The 18,536-nt window shown below is 40.7% G+C and overlaps 1 protein-coding gene and 1 pseudogene across 2 annotated transcripts; both read left to right on the forward strand.

Annotated features, from left to right (window-relative positions):
- The first annotated feature begins 1,092 nt into the window (after window positions 1-1,092).
- Window positions 1,093-2,334, forward strand: LOC101784128 (annotated as a pseudogene).
- Window positions 2,335-9,100: 6,766 nt separating this feature from the next.
- Window positions 9,101-15,907, forward strand: LOC101786395 (putative disease resistance protein RGA3). 2 transcript variants are annotated; one of them, XM_004956528.4, is made up of 7 exons: window positions 9,105-9,507; window positions 10,032-11,192; window positions 11,450-12,367; window positions 12,812-12,899; window positions 13,308-13,609; window positions 14,372-14,528; window positions 14,917-15,907. In XM_004956528.4, exons 1-7 carry the CDS (start codon window positions 9,166-9,168, stop codon window positions 15,156-15,158), a joined length of 3,210 nt encoding a protein of 1,069 aa, XP_004956585.1. In that variant the 5' UTR covers window positions 9,105-9,165; the 3' UTR covers window positions 15,159-15,907. The 2 variants fall into 2 exon arrangements, with proteins under 2 accessions (XP_004956586.1, XP_004956585.1); XM_004956529.3 differs by lacking the exons at window positions 14,372-14,528; window positions 14,917-15,907 and adding an exon at window positions 13,015-13,048 and having other exon boundaries at window positions 9,101-9,507; window positions 13,308-13,509.
- Window positions 15,908-18,536: the final 2,629 nt, after the last annotated feature.

Consider the following 18,536-nt stretch of genomic DNA (forward strand, 5'->3'; position numbering starts at 1 on the left):
ACACTATCCCATCATTGAAGACTTCAACAATAAAAGAATTTTTGTTTTGAAGTGGTGAGACAGTTAGTAGATAGTTCAACTTCTGTCTTGTAGCTGTTCTAAAGTTGCACCACTTGCTACTTAAGGCCCCTGAACCTATACCAGAGAATAGCACGGATGGTAAATGGAAATATTGTAAGGTAAATGACTTATCAAACAGTTTTTATTTTCAAGAAAAAAATCCTAATTAAAGAAGTAGTTTTGTGACATTCTTTTATTTGTTGTGTCTTCTATTTCCAGAATTGTTTGGGAGTTTTAGATGGAACTCATATAAAGGTAACAGTTCCAACTAGGCTGAAAGGAAGATATAGGTCAAGAAAATGAGATATTGTGACGAATGTTCTCGGTGTTTGTGCTCCTGACATGCATATATATATATATATATATATATATATATATATATATATATATATATATATATATACCTGGATGGGAGGGCTCAGCACATGATGGGCATGTGCTTCGAGATGCTATTTCAAGGCCAAATGGGTTGTGTGTTCTTCAAGACTGTTACTACCTTGTTGATGCTGATTATGCAAATGCAAATGAATTTCTAGCTCCATACCGAGATCAAAGGTATCATTTGGGTGGTTGGACTGCACAAAATCCACCACACAGTGTGGAGGAATATTTTAATATGAGGCATGCTAGAGCAAGAAATATCATTGAGAGGTGAAGGCTTAAGGGTTCGTGGGGAATTTTGAGGTCGCCATCATATTTTCCTATAAAGACTCAATGCCGAATAATAATGGCTTGTGCCCTTTTGCACAACTGTTGATCCAATGGAAATGGAGGAGGATAACTCATCAGGGGAATCATCAGGGGAAATTACAGAGGGGGAATGAGTGAACTAGAATTTATCACGTGTGTCGACATCTAATGAGTGGAGTAGTTTTCGAGATGTTCTCGCTCAAGGCATGTATAATAATTATAGGGCTAGTGTTTCTTATTAAGGTTTGCTTTTTAGTTTCTATTACTGAGTTCAAAATTCATGTATAGTACTTATAGATTTGTTTTACGATCACTTCTAACATGTTATCATTTTGTGCAGCTATGGTTTTATTTGATAGCTCATCAACAACAATCAGTGGTAGGGGAAAGAATAAAAGGAAGTGGACTGTTGCCGAGGATGATGAATTGGTTAAATCCTTGTATGAGATATCTTTGGAACCAAGGTGGAAGGGCGAGGGAGGCTTTAAGAATGGATATTGTTTAGTGCTTGAGACTCATCTGGCTGAAAAGTTACCTAACTGTGGAATATCTGATGTTCCCCACATTGAGTCAAGAGTAAGGCACTTTAGAACAAAGTTCAGGGCAGTGGAGGTAATGCTTAACAAAAGTGGCTTCAACTGGGATGAGAATAGAAAGATGCTTTAGTGTGAAAAAATACAATATGAAGCACATTATAAGGTATGTCTAAACTTTACTTCAGTGTAGGTATTTCATTTCAACTTGCAATGCAACATTTTGTATCAATTGCCAAGTGTGGGTTTCCATGATTTCTTCTGATTAAGAAGTATCTATTGGAAGTCATATTGAATCAACTATTTCATTTTTTGACCAATATCTGATAATAATCACTGTAATTTATGGGAGGTTGAGAAACACTGTGCATTTCTGATGATAATCACTGTAATTTCTGACCAATATCATATGGTGTTTACTAGTGCATTCCTTTGTAGTATCATCCTTTCCTTGCACATATGGTGTTTACTAGTGCATTCCTTTGCAGTATCATCATGAAGCGAGGGGCTTATATGGTGTTGCTTTCCCTTATTATGATTCACTGACTATTATATATGGGAGTGACATAGCTACTAGTGAAGGTGCAGAAGAGCTTAGCGAAGCAGTTGGAAACATAGAGAAAGAACTTGCAGTGAAGGTGGTAACCATCAAGAGGAAGAGGAGGATAGGATGTCTAGAGAAACCCCTAGACGCTCTACTGACTCACCTTCATCAAGCTTGAAGAGGCGAAAGACAGACAGGAATGGAAAAGATCATGAAGTGTTACATGAAGTCCAAGGTGATCTAAAGGGTGTGGCTACGAATATGAGAAAAATGGCAGCAGTGATGGAATGTGAGGTTACTGTTCAAGAGAAAAATTCCAAAGAGGATCATCAGCAGAAGTTAAGAGAGAAGGCAACAGTAGAGCTGCGCAAGATTGGGTTCACAGGGAGCGAACAAGTCAAAGCTGCTAGTGTGTTTGTGAGAATTCCAGACCAAATGAGCATGTTGTTAACGGTGGACGAGACACTGAGGAGAGAATTTTTCCTAAACATGCTTAGTGGTATGTGATACTTTGCTATATTGTTTCAGCTGTTTATTTACTGCCATAATTCAGATGCTTGTTTTTTCACAAGAATTCAACCAAGTTTATTGTTATATCATGCCAACATATTCTAGTATATGTAGCTGTATGTTTGCAATTTAAGGATGCTAATCTTGTACAGAAATATTCAATCAATATACTTTAACTTGTTGAATATTATTGTTGAATCGATATACCATTTTTTTTAGAAATATAACACCTCGTACCTTAACTTGTCACCTTTTTGTAGAGGAGAGAAGAAGATAGAAGGTGGAACTACATTGGCAGTCAAGCGACAACGAATCTGAATATCAAAAGGGTGTTTATCATGCTTGCTGTCTTTAGTTTGAAGCGTCTCATGTTACCTATGTCTCCTTGGCTAGTTTCGGTCTATGTTGAATGCTTTTTTTTTTGATACACTTGTGTTTGAGTTACCCTTATCTTGTGTCCTAAGTTAATTATTTAAAAATAGTTAACCTTCTTGTTTAGTAAAGCTAAAAAAGTACCGCTATGCGCGTACTGCAGCTACTGCTATATCATTCTTGTAATGTTTCAATATAGTATTGGTTATTGACAATGCATCACTTACCATGAGGAGTATTGAAATTTGAAAACTACCTTGTGATACCTGAGCGGTGAACCAAACAGCTATAACATTATCCATTACCATTACCGCATCAAACCAAACAAAGGATGTAATAAGTGATTCCACCCCAAAACCAGCTCTGACCTGATTACGTTTCCCTTTGCGTTACCTGAGCCCCAACCAAATGCCTCCTAAGGGTCATTTTAAATACGAACTAAGCGTAGCTCAACTGGTAAAGATCCTTGTGGTGGAACCTGATTCGAGTCCTTAACTCGGCACTGGTGCTCGCATTTTCTTGAATTTATTCCAGGATTTAACCAGCGCTATTCTTTCAATGGTAGGCGACGTGCCCGTTGATAATGAGGCGCTAGTGGTGACTTCGTCAATTTCAAAGATTTGCCAGCTCAGTCCTTTGGAGATGCTCATAGGGGTAGAGTTGCATGTGTATGTTTGTAGGGATGAGTGTGTGTGTATGTGAGCGTCTGCATCTATACTGTGTGATTCGAAAAAAAGGGTCATTTTAAATCACTTTGCGTGCATGTGTTTGTAGGAGCGAGTGTGTGTGCGTGTATGTGAGCGTCTGCATCTTTACTGTGTGATTTGCAAAACAAGAGTCATTTTAGATCATTGACACGCGGACTGGAGTGTGAAATTCCAAAAGATTTACAAATTGAGACCTAATAAATAAAATTTATCATACTAGATTACAAGAACTACAAGATAAACTTGTGTTGTTATGTGTGTGATAGTTAGGGATGGCATCAGATCGGAGGAATCGCATTAGGATAGCATCTTTTACCATGTTTTTACTTGAATGCGAATTCAGATTCAAATATCTCAAATTCGGATTTTTATTCGAATATCCATTTAATTTGGGTGGTAGCAATTAGCAAGTATACATTCATTTTATTGATAATTTTGAAAGAACAAAATCCTCATTACACATACAGTTACAAAGTATGGGTAAAATATAACACATTATACAAAGATTATTCATTAAAAATATTATGAAAAATATTATAATAACTAAATACTCCCTCTGTCCCACATGCATGTATCTCGAAAAGTTAAAACGAATATATAGTAATAATTTGGGACGGAGGGAGTAACTATTAATTAATTAATTAATAAAGCATAAAATTTTACCATAACAAAATAAATTATCTGAAGTAATTTACACAAACAAATAAACAGGTTCAAAATAAATAAAAATAATATTTATTGTATACTTTAGAGAGGTGTTAATGCAATACGAATGCGGATAATATCGGATATCCATCTACATTCACGTTTATTTCAAATACAAATACGAATTCAGATAATGAAAATCAAATTTGAATATATCCCTTTAAGGTGACACATTAGAAAGGAATTCAGATTGACTATCCATATGTATATTTTAGCAGATACGAATTCGGATAATTCAGATATCTGGATACCACTTTCCACTCTAGAGAATATTATAGAGCCAATAGGAGGTGGTGACGCAGTTAACCCATCTACTCTAGTGCGTCTTGGACACCACATGGTTGTGGGTCCCAATGAACAATTCATACCACAAACCTCTCATCCACGAGCTGTCCACTAGCGCACATAGTGGCGCGCCCTCTGCTACCCTCGGCCGTCGACCTACCCTTTAGCCTTGTTCGTCGCGGGGTTCACACGAAGGAGGGATGGAATTGGATTGGATTCATATGGAATCGGATTCGGATAGCACTTTTTACCATATTTTAAATTGAATACGAATACGAATTTGGTGTTGGTGTTTAGATCTAGCAACCTATCGAGGGGGGTGCCCGAGGTAGTATTTTGGTTGGTGGGGCTCGTCAAGATCAGGAACTCGAAGGTAAACGCAGACACATGATTTAGATAGGTTCGGGCCGTTGAATAGCATAATACCCTACGTCCTGTGTGTTGGTTGGATTGAATTGCTTTAGAGGGGATTCCTACCTCGCTTTATATAGTCGAGGGCAGGGTTACAGGTTGGTTGATTTACAAGAGAACTAGTCGGATACAACTAGAGAAGTTCTACTCTTATTACAACGAGTACTTTCCTAATCCTTGACTAGTTCCTATCTTCATGTAGATCACGCTGTCCTGTGCCATGGTCTTCATGTCAGATGCATCTCGGTGTCCAACCCAATATTTGGGACTGTCCAAACCTTCTGATGGGTCCATAGATGTATGTACGACAAGGCCCCGAATACTTTTTAGCGTTGAAATCCCCACCGACTACTCTTAATACTCCTCGAGTACTTCATCTGGTTGGATCATCAAAGGTACCCAAAACTGCCATGAGGTTGGAATGTGCTCAAGTCTCATTAAACTGGATTTCGTAATCTTCATCTTTGAATTTTATATGGAAGTGTGACGAAAGTCGCACTCCATATGGAGTAGCCCCCGAGCCTTAGGTTGAATCGAAGAATCAGGCTGAGGGTCAATCTGTAATTTTGCACCACTTTCCCCTTAAAACCCTGAGAAAAAACTTTTGTTGATGGACACGTGGCACACAGCCCCCAAGCCTTTAGCCGACTAGTTTGGTGGGTATAAGGGTCTTTGGTCAACGTGACCATTTGTAGAAAATAATCTTATCTCTTCCCGAAATAAAGGCAACTGCCATTCAGATCCTGAAAAGATCCACTACCCAGTTTTACTGTGTTAGTATTATAAACAACGGAGCAAATTGTCCCTTCCGTTTACCCTTGCTATTTTTCTTTCCAACTTCCGCACTATAGCCCTAGCGCCGCCGCCACTGCTCAATCTCTGAGTGCTTGCGCTGCCACCCCCATCACTCCCAGCTCCCGAGCGTATGCGATTGCCGACTAGTTTGGTGGGTATAAGGATCAACGTGACCATATGTAGAAAATAAATTTATCTCTTCCCGAAATAAAGGCAGCTGCCATTCAGATCCTCTAATTTTAGGCAATCCTTTAAATTGAAAAGATCCATTGCCCAGTTTTACTGTGTCAGTGTTATAAATAACAGAGGAAATTGTCCCTTTCTTTTACCCTTGCTACTGTGGCGCCAAGCTTGGCGCCATGGATCTTGGCGCCAAGCTTGGTGCCATAGATCTCGGCGCCGAGTAGTTACCCTGTACCTCTTGGCATTTTGAATAAAATAAGTATAATTATTTCGAGGAACATGTGACAAAACCCTTATGGGATAAGAAGCCCATGTCCTAGCCAACTGAACCACAGTGTGATTTGTTGCATGCTCCTCGGAATAATTATACTTATTTCATTCGAAACGCCAAAAGGTATAGGGTAACTGCTTGGCGCCAAGATCCACGGCGCCAAGCTTGGCGCCACGATGGCCGGCGCCAAGCCTTTGCCACGTCGGCATCCGCGTCAGCAGCGGCGCATGGACCTTAGTGTCAGGACGGCTGGCGCCGAGACGTGTAAGCTTGGCGCCAGCGTGGATGGCGCCAAGCTAAGAGTCCAGATTTTGAAATGGTTCCGCTAGGGACGTATTTGTATTTGTGAGAATCTTTCAAAAAAAGAGTAAAAAACAAAAAAAAAATCGCATGCGTAACCTTGTTACAACTGACCTTATGTAAGTTATGGTTGCCAAAGAAAGTTTGGCCAACAAAATTGAAGCTACATTTGTGGTAAAGTTTGGCAAAAAAAATGAGTCTACACCATATGGGCTATGTGGATGTATAAGAAAGTGTGGCAAGCCGAAACTGTGAAAGCGAACCAAACAACTAAACAACGACCTAAGAAATTGTGACACGTCCAAACTTTGGCACGGAAAATTTCAGCACCAACCAAATTAACACGTCCTCCGTTTCAGCTTAAAATGGCAACCATCAAACAACTAAACAACGACCTAAGAAATTGTGACACGTCCAAACTTTGGCACGGCAAATTTCAGCACCAACCAAATTAACACGTCCTCCGTTTCAGCTTAAAATGGCAACCATCTTCATCTCTTACAAAAGGTCATGCAAAGATTATCTTGCATTCGCACGGTGTCCAGAGCCTTAGGCTGGTCAGTGTGGTCATGATCACGCCGGAGCTGAAAGTTGCCTCCCAGTTCAAATGGCCGCCGACGAATTGTTTAGTTGTTTGGTCCACCATGCATGCCGTCCTTCTCCCTGCAAGTCAAGTCAAAAGTCCTTGTTGGCGTGCACATGGCCACATGGGGTTGCGGGCTGCCGTCTGAACAAAGGCATTGTCTGTTTGGTCGAGGCGTCGAGCTGACAATTCATAAGGGGTATTTAGCTCCACGCATTAAAATTTAGTCCTGTCACATCAAATGTTTAGATACTAATTTGTTTAGATACTAATTAGGAGTATTAAATATAGACTAATTATAAAATCAATTGCATAGATGGAGGCTAATTCGCGAGACGAATTTATTAAGCTTAATTAATTCATGATTAGCACATATTTACTGTAGCATCATATTGTCAAATCATGAACTAATTAGACTTAATAGATTCATCTCGCGAATTAGCCTCCATCTGTGCAATTAGTTTTGTAATTAGCTCATGTTTAATCCTCCTAATTAGTATCTAAACATTCGATGTGACAGGGACTAAACTTTAATCCGTGGAACCAAACACCCCTTAGCAACTCAAGGATCGCAGGACGGAGGGAGTAGGTCCCTTACTTTATACGGCCGCGCCACCATCCTCCTTTATCTTCCCTGTAAGCCTCCGTCTCCATGAGAAGTTTTCTCAATGATAAGTTTGAGTATCTTGTACTCCCTCCGTTCCAAAATATATGTCGTTTTAATTTTTTATTCAAAAATAATAAGTTTAAGTGATTCATAAAAGGCTTAGCACAAGCCTAGGAGAGTGAGTAGTGCTAGGATAGGCCTAGAGAGGAGTGAGTACAAGATGTGCTGACCTTATGATCAGGTTCTAGAGTGAACCACCGTTGTACAAGAGGTGTACCGGCGCCTTGGAACCTTGGTGGCTCACCGGCGAGTCTTCAACCCTCCAGCTTGATGTGGAGCGGCGTCAACAACCTTGTGTGGGGATGTGAAGACCCCCTTCCTTCATAAAGAAGCTTCTTAGTGGAAATGGTATCAAGGTGATCGAGGAATTTGGCGTGCGCCTTAGTGGCTAAACCTATATGGCAAGTTAAGGGGTGCCTTAGGAGAGACTTGTTGATCGAGAAGCAATACTCTTGTGTGAGTGCTTTAACAACGTGAACTAGTAGTGGCTTAGTGTCTACCGATACCATGGAAAAAATTCTTGTATCAAGAGTTTGCTCCCTCTTATCTCCTCTTACGTTTCCGCATTTCATACTTGCAAGTTGTGTGCCTTTACTTTCCTAGAGTAATATCTTAATAGGATTGGCTATAGATTGCAAAATTTATCTTGGAACGAGGGTTTCACATTAGATCAACCATAGATTGTACATTTAGATAGCATGATCTGGTTTATGTTTTGATGCAAAATAGTAGAAACTATAGGTTAAAAACAGTTTTTAAGTTGTTTAATTCACCTCCTCTTCCTCGAGCACCAGTTCCTTACGGTAACCTTAAATGAATCGGCAGAGCCTGCGTCTCCATCTCCCTTCCTGCTCTTTCTCAGCATGGAACAGAGAGCAGAGAAGACAAAAGAGGAGAGGAAAGAAAGAATAACCACGAAGCAAAGTTGGAAAGGGGCGATGAGTGACGGTGGGGAATGGGGGTGCAGATCTGGAGGTTTTTCCTCGCGGTTATATCTTCGAGGGTGTTTGGATCCTCGTGCTAAATTTTAGCTCCTGTCACATCAAATGTTTGACACTAATTAGGAGTATTAAATATAGGTTAATTATAAAAATCAATTTCACAACCCCTAGGCTAAATCGTGAGACGAATCTATTAAGTCTATCTAGTCCATGATTTGACAATATGATGCTACAGTAAACATTCACTAATGATGGATTAATTAGGCTTAATAGATTCGTCTCGCGATTTAGCCTTGGGGTTCTGCAATTAGTTTTGTAATTAGTTCATGTTTAGTCCTTCTAATTAGCATCCGAATATTTGATGTGACACGGACTAAACTTTAGCTCCAGGATCCAAACACCTCCTTCGTCTTTCTTTTTCTCTCGATCTTTTCACATGTGACCATGAGTCATGGCGCCGGGGCCCAGACCAGATGATGGGGCATCTTTGCTGACGATTATCAGGGAAGTATAGCCACAGATGATGGGGCAGCTTTCAGATGAAGTATAGGGTATGATAGAGGACGCACCTCCTCTGTTCCTTTTGGCATCCCACATCCTAAAAGGCCATGCTTGCCGTTGAGACTCTTGTGGCTATCGCTGTGGCGAAGATAGTAGCTCAGAAGCTCGCCAGCTGCAGTCTTCCTCCCTTGAAGGTTTATTGTTGCAGCCTATTCTGCAACTTCAGAGATGATCTAAGAGATTTAGAGAAGGAGCTTCTCTGCCTTGAAGCCCAGCTCAAGGAAAAAGACAAGTGGTTATTTGGCATCGAGGTTGCTGACGAAGCGCAAACCGTGCTGGCGCAGAGTTGGCATCGAGATGCCAAGCAGCTGGCTTTTGAGATCGAAGACACCATTGATGAGTTTGTCTGCTCCGAAGAGTTCTACCATGAGAGCACCTGTGCCCACAAGGTAAGACTTCTGCTTTAGTTCCTAATTACCTTGCACCTGGAACTACCATGTCTTTTTATCCACTCTAGCCTCAGCATAAAGCCATTAACCGATATATCATCGGTTTCATGTTCTCATTAGAAGGACACTAGGTACCATGTAATACTAAGATGTCATCTATTTCAGGGTACTTCATTTTTTCTGCATCAGAATAATGTTCCCTAGATAGCTGATTTCAGAAAGAAATATATCGCAAGTATGTTTTTGCTTTGTCCCATATTTTTTGTTTAATTTTTTCCTAACCATTCTTGTTATCAGATGCCCCTAGTATTGTGCACCGTAAAAGAGCTCAATTATTAACACCCAGCAAACTAAACCCAAAAAAAAACAACAGTAAGCAGCAGAGAGATTGCTAGAATTCTCTCTATAGTAATGGAAGAATTGCTAGAATTCTTTCATTTTCTCATCAAATTGAGTAAATTTCAGGTAGCTACAACTATTTTGAGCTGTCTAGCTGGCATTATTTAACAAAAAGTATACTGCAGGCATCATTACTCTGTTCATATTCGAATCCGATTGCGGCTAGAGTATGGACAGTGAAAAGGATGATATCAGAGACAAAGAAGCTGAATTCAGCCATCAAGTTAAATGAACGATATGGTACTGGACCTGCTGGCACTGGTTTAGAGTCAAGGAAGTTTGCTGAGAAAGAAACAACCTCATATGATGGCCCAGATGAAGTCATTGGTAGGGCGACCGACCTGGAGGCAATTGTGGACACTATAAAGGAACAGGCGAAACGACTTTCCATTATTGCCATAGTTGGGCCTGTAGGTGTTGGGAAGACATGTCTTGCACGGCTTGTATTCAACCACCTAGATAGTGGGAGCAGATTCCATCGCAGAATTTGGGTTTATGTACACAAGTCCTGTTCCAGAGTTGATATCAAAAGAATTGGGAGACAAGTAGTTTCACAGGGTCTTCTGGTGGGTGAAGAAAGACCGAGTGCTGATTACACAATGCAGGAAATTACGACTAAGGTTCATGAGATACTGAAAAGAGAAAGATGCCTCATCGTACTAGATGGCTTGTGGGGTACAGATGATGATGTGCATTCACTGAAACAGATGTTCACAAGTTGTAGTGAGGACACAGAAAGCGTAATCATGGTGACCACGCACAACGAACAAATTGCTCAACACATGTCAACTCTTCCGTTGTACAGATTGGCTCCTATGCTTGAAGGTGATTATTGCTCAGATATCTTTGTGAGCGCATTGCGTGGTCGCAATTCACTGTTCCCTAGATACAGAAAGGAAATTATTTCAAGGTGTGAAGGCGTACCTCTTGTTGCCGATTTCCTTGGTAGTATTGTACGTAGCGGTGGATGGAATCAGCGTGCTGTTTGGGAAAATGCTAGGGACAAAGACTTGTGGAAATTAGAGGAGGATTATGCTGCTACACTAAGCAAGGAGTTGACGTTGTTTGCCCCCTTCAGGTTAATGTTCTATAATATACCTCATGGTCTGAGATTGTGTTTTGCATACTGCTCAGTCTTCCCTAAAGGATCTCGGATACACAAGAGAAAGCTTATTCAGCAGTGGATTTCACTTAACATGGTTGAGCCTGCTACACATGGGTCCGTTACAGCTGAAATGAATGCAGAGAACATCATAAAGCAACTAAAGGCTATCCATCTCCTTCAGGTATGATTGGAGGCCTTTGCCACATGCCAATTAAGCCTTTTTTGCGTATTGGGTGCAACTGCCCTTTTATTTTATCTTATCAAGTGTTGTATCTTTGCAAAGATCAAATGATCCATCTTCAATGCCCAGTACAAGGATGGACAAAATTTGATCCAGGCCAACTATTTTTCGCTCAAAAGAAAACAAATTGACATAAAAAAGAATTGAATTAATCTATCATTCATGTGATCTAAGCTTAATCTAATTTGCTTCTTCAGGTTGATAACCATGCTGAAGGAAGCTCCGGCGCAACAGGTGAGGTATTACGCATGCATTACATGGCATATGAACTGGCCCGTTTCACCTCGAACAAAGATATCCTTGTGGTTTTAGAAGGTGAAGAGGCGGCGGTCAGCTCTTTTCCTCAAGAAAGAGATGAGGCCAATCGGACATGTTGTTTTTCTCAAGAAAAGGAACAGACCAGTTTGACCTATTGTGACCATCGCTATGCACAACTCCCAGTTTTTACCAAGCATCGTCCACAGAAGGTCAGGTCGCTAATTCTGATACCCACAACCAATCTGCAGGAACACAAACCTGTGATCCCTGTTGCTGTCAGTGAAGTAATCTCAGGAAATAAGTACTTGCGAGTCTTGGATCTTAGCGGATGTGGTATCACAGAACTACCAGCTTGTGTTTGTCAGCTGAAGCAGCTAAGGTACCTTGATGCCTCTAACTTGGACATGAAAGAACTGCCTTGTGTGGACAACAGTTTGAGAAAGCTCGTTTATCTGAACCTACAAGTCTGCCGCAATCTTCGACGGGTGCACGAGTCATTTGGCATGCTTTCTAGTCTAAAATATCTTAACTTAGCACTGTGTGTTGGACTCACAAAATTGCCTGCATCATTCAAGAGACTTAGATCGCCTCGGCAAGATTGCACAATTGACTTATCTGGCTGCCAGGAGAGTGTAGTGTTACAGTTTAATTCTGAGCTCCAAGGTGACCAAACTCAGCCAAACCAGGTTCCAGATCCTCAACCAGATCAGCTTCCTCAGCCTGACAAGGTTCCAAATCCCCAACCCATTCAGCCAGCAATATCTTCCACGGAAGACAAAATTACGGGAAGCCATCCAGGGCTTCTGTTGGAGTCAACTTCTCTGGTAGATCTAGCCGATGAACAAGAGGAATCTCAGGTACTTTGCCTTTTTCAGACATTACGCTTGCTATGAAATTGTGACGTGCCAAAAGTAGCTATAACTGATTGAACTCAAAGGAATCTATAACCTCAAGGTCTCCTTCTACTTGTTTTTCTTGTGCATATAAAATCCCAACGCCGTTTTGGAAAATGTAACTTGAAGTTGACAGGTTTGGTTCTATAAAATGAACACCAAAAGAGAGGACAGAGGTACTCAAGTAACTTTCCATTGTGTGTGTACGACTCAGCCACTAGGGTTCAAATCCTATTATTCTCACATTTAGATGTTTGGGAGTTTAATGGCTCCTAATTGGTGCAGAGGCTAGAAGTTAGAATTCATAGAAAAAGTAAATCTGTTTTATACTTTGTACTGCTGCACTAAATAGGAGCTTTGTACTTACCTAATGTACTGATCGACATGATGATGCTCTTCTCTCCGTAGCCATCGCCAGAGACAAACCGAGGACATCGTGCATCATTATCATCAAGCGACTCAACATTTGGGGATCCATATGACGGCAAAACAACAGGTACATCATTTCAACTACATCATAAATTTCCAGCTAACCAAATAAACCTAAAAGTTTCACATACCACTGCATCTACATGGTTCTTTATATTATAAGCTCTTTTATAATGTGACAGATTTCCTGATCCAGTTGCCATTAAGACTACAAAGGTATTTCCAAAATCAATCATCCTATTACTACTCCTGTGGTGTCAATGTTTTGGACAAGATTAAATTAAAACTTTCTGACTTGATACCTATTTGAGCAAATATAACAAGATTTGATAGAATTATTGGTCAGTCATGTGCTCTATTTGAATCCAAACATGCAAGTACTCGACCTAAAGTCAAAAATAAAATGATAGGTGATTTAACACAAGTTTTAATTTTGCCTGAAACTAATGTGCAAATGCTTGTAATTTGGACACAGGTATGAAAGGAGCAGTCGGATCATCTACTTCTCTGCAGTCAAGTCTTGTTGAGTCAGCAAAAAGGCATGCCAATGGTACTAAAGTGCATCAACCCATTGAGAATTTAGCTCAATCCCCAGGTGGATGCCAGGATTTAGAGGGCACAAGTCAGGGTCCTAAGAAAGCAATAAACATAGCAGCTGAAAAAATTCATGTGGTAATTACCAGCAATCAACACGGAGACTTGCAAATCCCGCCTAAGTTAGAGAGCTCTACCTCTTCAGTTGATGCAAATGGTTCCAAGCTTGAATACATCATGGAGGTAAGCAATTTTCAGCGAAAAATGCTTCTAACACGTCAACATGTCATTTCTTATATACTACAGTATCGTACTGATGCAATAAAGTTGCGGCGCACTCTACTGCTGCATAAAGCACACTCTTACACAAGAAAAAGGGATACCACATTGCATTAGGTTCCTCAGACATCAACATGTGGGCATGTCTATCTCTGACCGTAGCTTGTTCAATTGGTCATCCTAAAATAGTTCGAACCTTTTTTAAAAGTAAATGCAAATTAGGTTTGGAAATTAGCAATACATATGCTATATGTGCCATTCCGTCAGCTAAATAGCAGAAATGGACTAATTTTGTTATTCCAGGTAAGTAGATCGCTCTTTTTTCCTTATTTGCTACTACCGTTGCATCAAACAGGAAAATTGGTGGTTCTAGGTACCTTTAGACCTGACAAGATGATACCATACTTGTATGGAATAGACGACAAATGAACAAATAGTCCTCTTATAACATGTTATGTTTGGGATTGAACTGGAAATTTATAGCATAGTAAGTTAGGTGTCACAAAGGTTAATAAATATCAAAATATAGCAAATTAGTATCTAAAATCCTTGCAAGCCTGCAATCAAATAGCAATACTCATCCTAATTACTTTTTCATCAATGCAACGGAAATTTCAAAATTTTCAATTATAATCATATCGATGTACATCTATAGTATAGAAACATCTGTATACAACCAAACCACGGCATCTACTGAGCAAAACTTACTCCTGTTTCTTGGTATAGCAAAACACTAGTGAACGGAAACCATTCATCCCTAATGGAGAAGAGTTGAACCAAGGATCAGTCCTTTGTTCATCCTGCTTATTATCGACGTCACAGGGCACAAAGCCTTCAGAAATCTACACCACGACTAAGCACGTTAATAACTGCAATACAACAGGTACGCCATCCTGTACTACACTATTTTTCCTACTTCATACTAACGCATAAGAATAATCTTTCTGAAGGCAAAACAACAATGTTAAATGAACATCTCGAACCAACAATAAATATCTGTAAACTTGAAATAGCCTCATTAGTAATTGGGATACAGTTGTTTCTCTTGTTTCCTCTAGGAATTTAACTATCTCCTCTTAAAATTTAGCATTCTAGACCATATTTTTGTGGCAAAGATTATCATAAAAAATATTATTCTATTTAACAATACCTATTGTTTCAGAATTGCATTGGGAGTCTAGAATTTTGAGAGCAGACAGCGTGATGCTGCAAACATGTATAACCGTACCTTATGTAACTATGTTTAATTTAATCTCCTGTTTCTGGATAAGGTACCCTTCCACTTGGGGGCATACTAGAACTGCAACATCGCTCTGTGGAGAAGCCGCTCGACATGCAGCAGAATAGGGAGTCTGAAATGATCAGCACATTAGAAGAGCACGTTATGCAAGATACAAGTGGGATGGCAGACAGAATGAGAGAGAACATTAGAGAGCACCAACTGAAAAGAGGAGGAGATCCGCCAGGAACTCTAACCAAGATGACATTTGAGCCATCGTGCCCGCGTGCCTGAATGGGCGCCAGACCTGCCCTTTCCCTGATGCGAGGCTGGGGGTCGTGGCGATGGCTCTCTGGCTTCTCCAGTCGTTTCACCATAGCGTCCTTGAGCTGAGCAAGGAGCGGACTCCCCCGGCGGCGGCCGGCCGCCGCCTCCGGCTCTCCCCCGCAGCGACGCGTCGCGAGTTTGAAACAGCCAGAGACTGGGCCTTGCCATTTCCACCAATCTCTCACTGGACGTTAGATATTGCCCGTATGGGCCTCGTAGGATAGCATCTTTTTATAACCATATATGGGCTTGCAGAGTTTGTCCGTACGTTTTACGACTGGGTTGGGCTGGAAAATTTTCGGAGCCCAAAAATTAAGTGTTCCCTCCGATTCGCCAAAATCACTCCCACACACAAGTACTGCATTCTCTCCTCCAGGAAAAAAAAACTACTGTCTAGAGTTTGTAAGATTTAAATTCTTAACCTAGCATAGCCCTTGGCTATATTTTATAAAATAAGAACTTAAGAACTATTCTTCCAAAAAATGATCCATCCATTATGTATAGAGTTGTTCATTACTAGTATTTTTTTCCCATTTCTGTCTATAATTTTCTTGATCTTTATGTAACGTAGCCCAGTTTCGTGAGGTTTAATGCTGTTGCCTTTATTTTTATATTTTTTTTGAGAAGTGTGTAATACTAATACTGCTCCATTGTACTATTGGAGCCCAGCATAGCGTGATTAATGAATCCTCGTTAATAATAATAAGTTAACAGTCACATCCTGATGAAATTATCGATACTCTCCTGAATTTCTTTCAGTCCAATGTCAAAATATTTATTCAGATCGAAGAACCTCAAAAACGGCGAATTTTTTATACTGATGCTACGGAAGTCTTATTGCCTATCTCATGAGGAATTTGTGATGTTTTCAGTCTGTTGATGGAAGAGTTTGCAAAATAAGGGGAAGGGGATCCTGCTGGATACGTAGAGTTCTCGTTTGAAAGTAATGTCAAAAACCTGCATGTAGAAAAGTAGCACTGACAAAACTAGGAGATGACGACATCGAGTCAGACAAAAGGGAGATCTGACTCAGAAAGAACAGTTTATTGAAAGAACAATATCTTTGGAAATGGAGTGTACCAATTAAAAACCTGGCAGTGTAGGTTAGATTTTAGAACAGGCATCTCAGTGGCCAGTTGAAGCAAGGAATCGAAGATACCGTATAATGTAAGTATAATGTAAGAGGATATACTCCTCCATTCCATAAGTGCATTTCTAGAGTTCAAAATTTATCCCAAAATAAGTGCACATCTAGGAATGAGACTACCTAACTCTTTTCTACATTTATTTTGGGACGAAGGGAACGAAGGGAGTAGCATCAAAATTAAAATGCAACAATTTCTTTCACAGAAGATATGAATTCTGTGAATCAAAAGGTTCAGTTTGGGGCCAATACTTTCTCATTGAATGGAAACACTGTATAGCGGCATACGATTTTACATGGTTCTGACTTCACGTTCTTCATCTCAAGTCAATTGCGTCACAAGTTTGATGTCGACACTTTCCATATTCACAAAATTAAGGCGAGTATCCGGGATTGTGATGTTTCAGAACTCTTTCAGGACAAGCATGAATTAATTGTTCAATTCTGCTGGACCTACAGAGATAAGCAGCGCTGACTGAAGTACATGATGACTGTTGAGCGAGACATCCATGTGAGCATTTGACTTGGAAAGGTCAAAGTCTGATGTATGAAAATTCGATAATGTTTGACCAATGAAAGGGACAGAAAACCATTTTATAACCGTGTTCAGACAATCAGATAATTTGTGCTAGCAACTAAACAACTCTATAACTGAGCTGAATATCCGCAATGTTGATTATGCGAGCAAGTTGTTGCCGGGCCCACGGGGGCCACCGCTCACGGCCTCACGCGCTGTTGCTGCGTGCCCGCCTTCCCCTGCGGCCGTGCCCGGCACTCGGTCGTTTTTTTTTTCTTCTCCATTTTTCCTATTCAATTATTTTTTTTCATACCTTATGTATTCAAATAAATATCATCCATACATATAAGTTATGTGCATAAATTGTTTAACAACATTCTTGTATGTATAAATTATGCATACCATGAAAATTGTGTCATAAAATTTATCATGTAAGTTGTTGTTGGTTAAAAGGTATGCACATAAATTGTGTGTATAAATTATAACTTTCTAAAATAAATATTCAAAATTATCCTTTAGAAATTATGCATAAAAGTTGTACGCATAAATTCTGCCTGACATCAAAGTTGTGCTAAAAATTTATCTCATAAAAAATTGCCAGTGTAAAGTTATGCGTCAAAGGTACGTATATAAATTATGATATTCTAAAAATAGAAAGTTGGGAAAATTAAAAATTTCTAAATATAGAAATTCGGGGAAGCGGCAGGGGCTGTCGGGATCGGCGGCTGGCAGCCTTCGTGGCGCGCGCTAGTTAGACTTGCCCCTGAGTATTCACTAATGCTAGCCGCGTGCCTCCATCTCTCAATGAGTACAAGTCCGAATAGAATCTTTGTCAAGTTTGTTACATGTCGTGTCAGTAAAAACTTAGCAGTTATATATAATATATATGATTCCTAAATTACCATTGCTCTTGCCAATTCGAAAATGGGAAATCGTAGTCCCCAATGCTACGGAAGTCCGCATGTCTATTTCATGAGCAGTTCTTGATGTTTCTAGCCTGTAGACAGAAGACTTGCGAAACGTAAGGACAACATGACAAATGACTTTGCTCTGTTCGTTTCAGCTTATCAGCCACCGAACAGTGTTTTTCTCTCACAACAAATCAGCCGTTTCAGCTTTTCAGCCGGCTTATAAGTCCAGCCGAACATGCCCAACATCTGCGTATAGAAAAGTAGCATAAGAAGTACGAGGTCTCGAAAAATTTGGTATCTATTTAAGAACGGTACAATTTGGTATTTACAGCCTACAGAGTATAGTTTGGCGATGAGAGTGGAATAGCCGAAGAATTTTGCAGTGCAGTGTGACACTTGTGGATGAAGGAAAGATATTGCAGCGCAGGGTAGGGACCGGCTCGGCACTATGCCGTGGTTCGCGCCCGTGGGCCGGTGGATCGGGCGCACTGGAGTCCATGGTCTAGTGGACTGGGTTCATGCAAGGAAGGAAGGCGGGGTGGCTACTGTGCGGTGGTCCGTGGACCACAAAGTGGTGGGGGGTGGTTTGGGTGGCTGGTGTTCGTGTGCCAGGTGCATGCGGGGGTGGGAAAGGGAGGTAGACGACGGGATGACGGCATTGGGCTGCTCGGGCCCGCGCGTCAGGTTAAGACAGAGAGGGGAGGAGACGGAGGGTGACGGGGGGAGACGGCGCTCACCGGTTCGGCCGGCGGTCGGGCGGCGCCGCTGCGGCG

Source organism: Setaria italica, chromosome II (assembly GCF_000263155.2).
Source record: "Setaria italica strain Yugu1 chromosome II, Setaria_italica_v2.0, whole genome shotgun sequence".
In the NCBI taxonomy this organism is placed as follows: domain Eukaryota; kingdom Viridiplantae; phylum Streptophyta; class Magnoliopsida; order Poales; family Poaceae; genus Setaria; species Setaria italica.

Coding starts and splice junctions, on each gene's coding strand:
- LOC101786395 (XM_004956528.4), top strand. CDS start 9,166: ATGCTTGCCGTTGAGACTCTTGTGGCTATCGCTGTGGCGAAGATAGTA. Junction 12,368..12,811: donor ATGAACAAGAGGAATCTCAG/GTACTTTGCCTT, acceptor TTCTCTCCGTAG/CCATCGCCAGAGACAAACCG. Junction 14,529..14,916: donor TAATAACTGCAATACAACAG/GTACGCCATCCT, acceptor TTTCTGGATAAG/GTACCCTTCCACTTGGGGGC.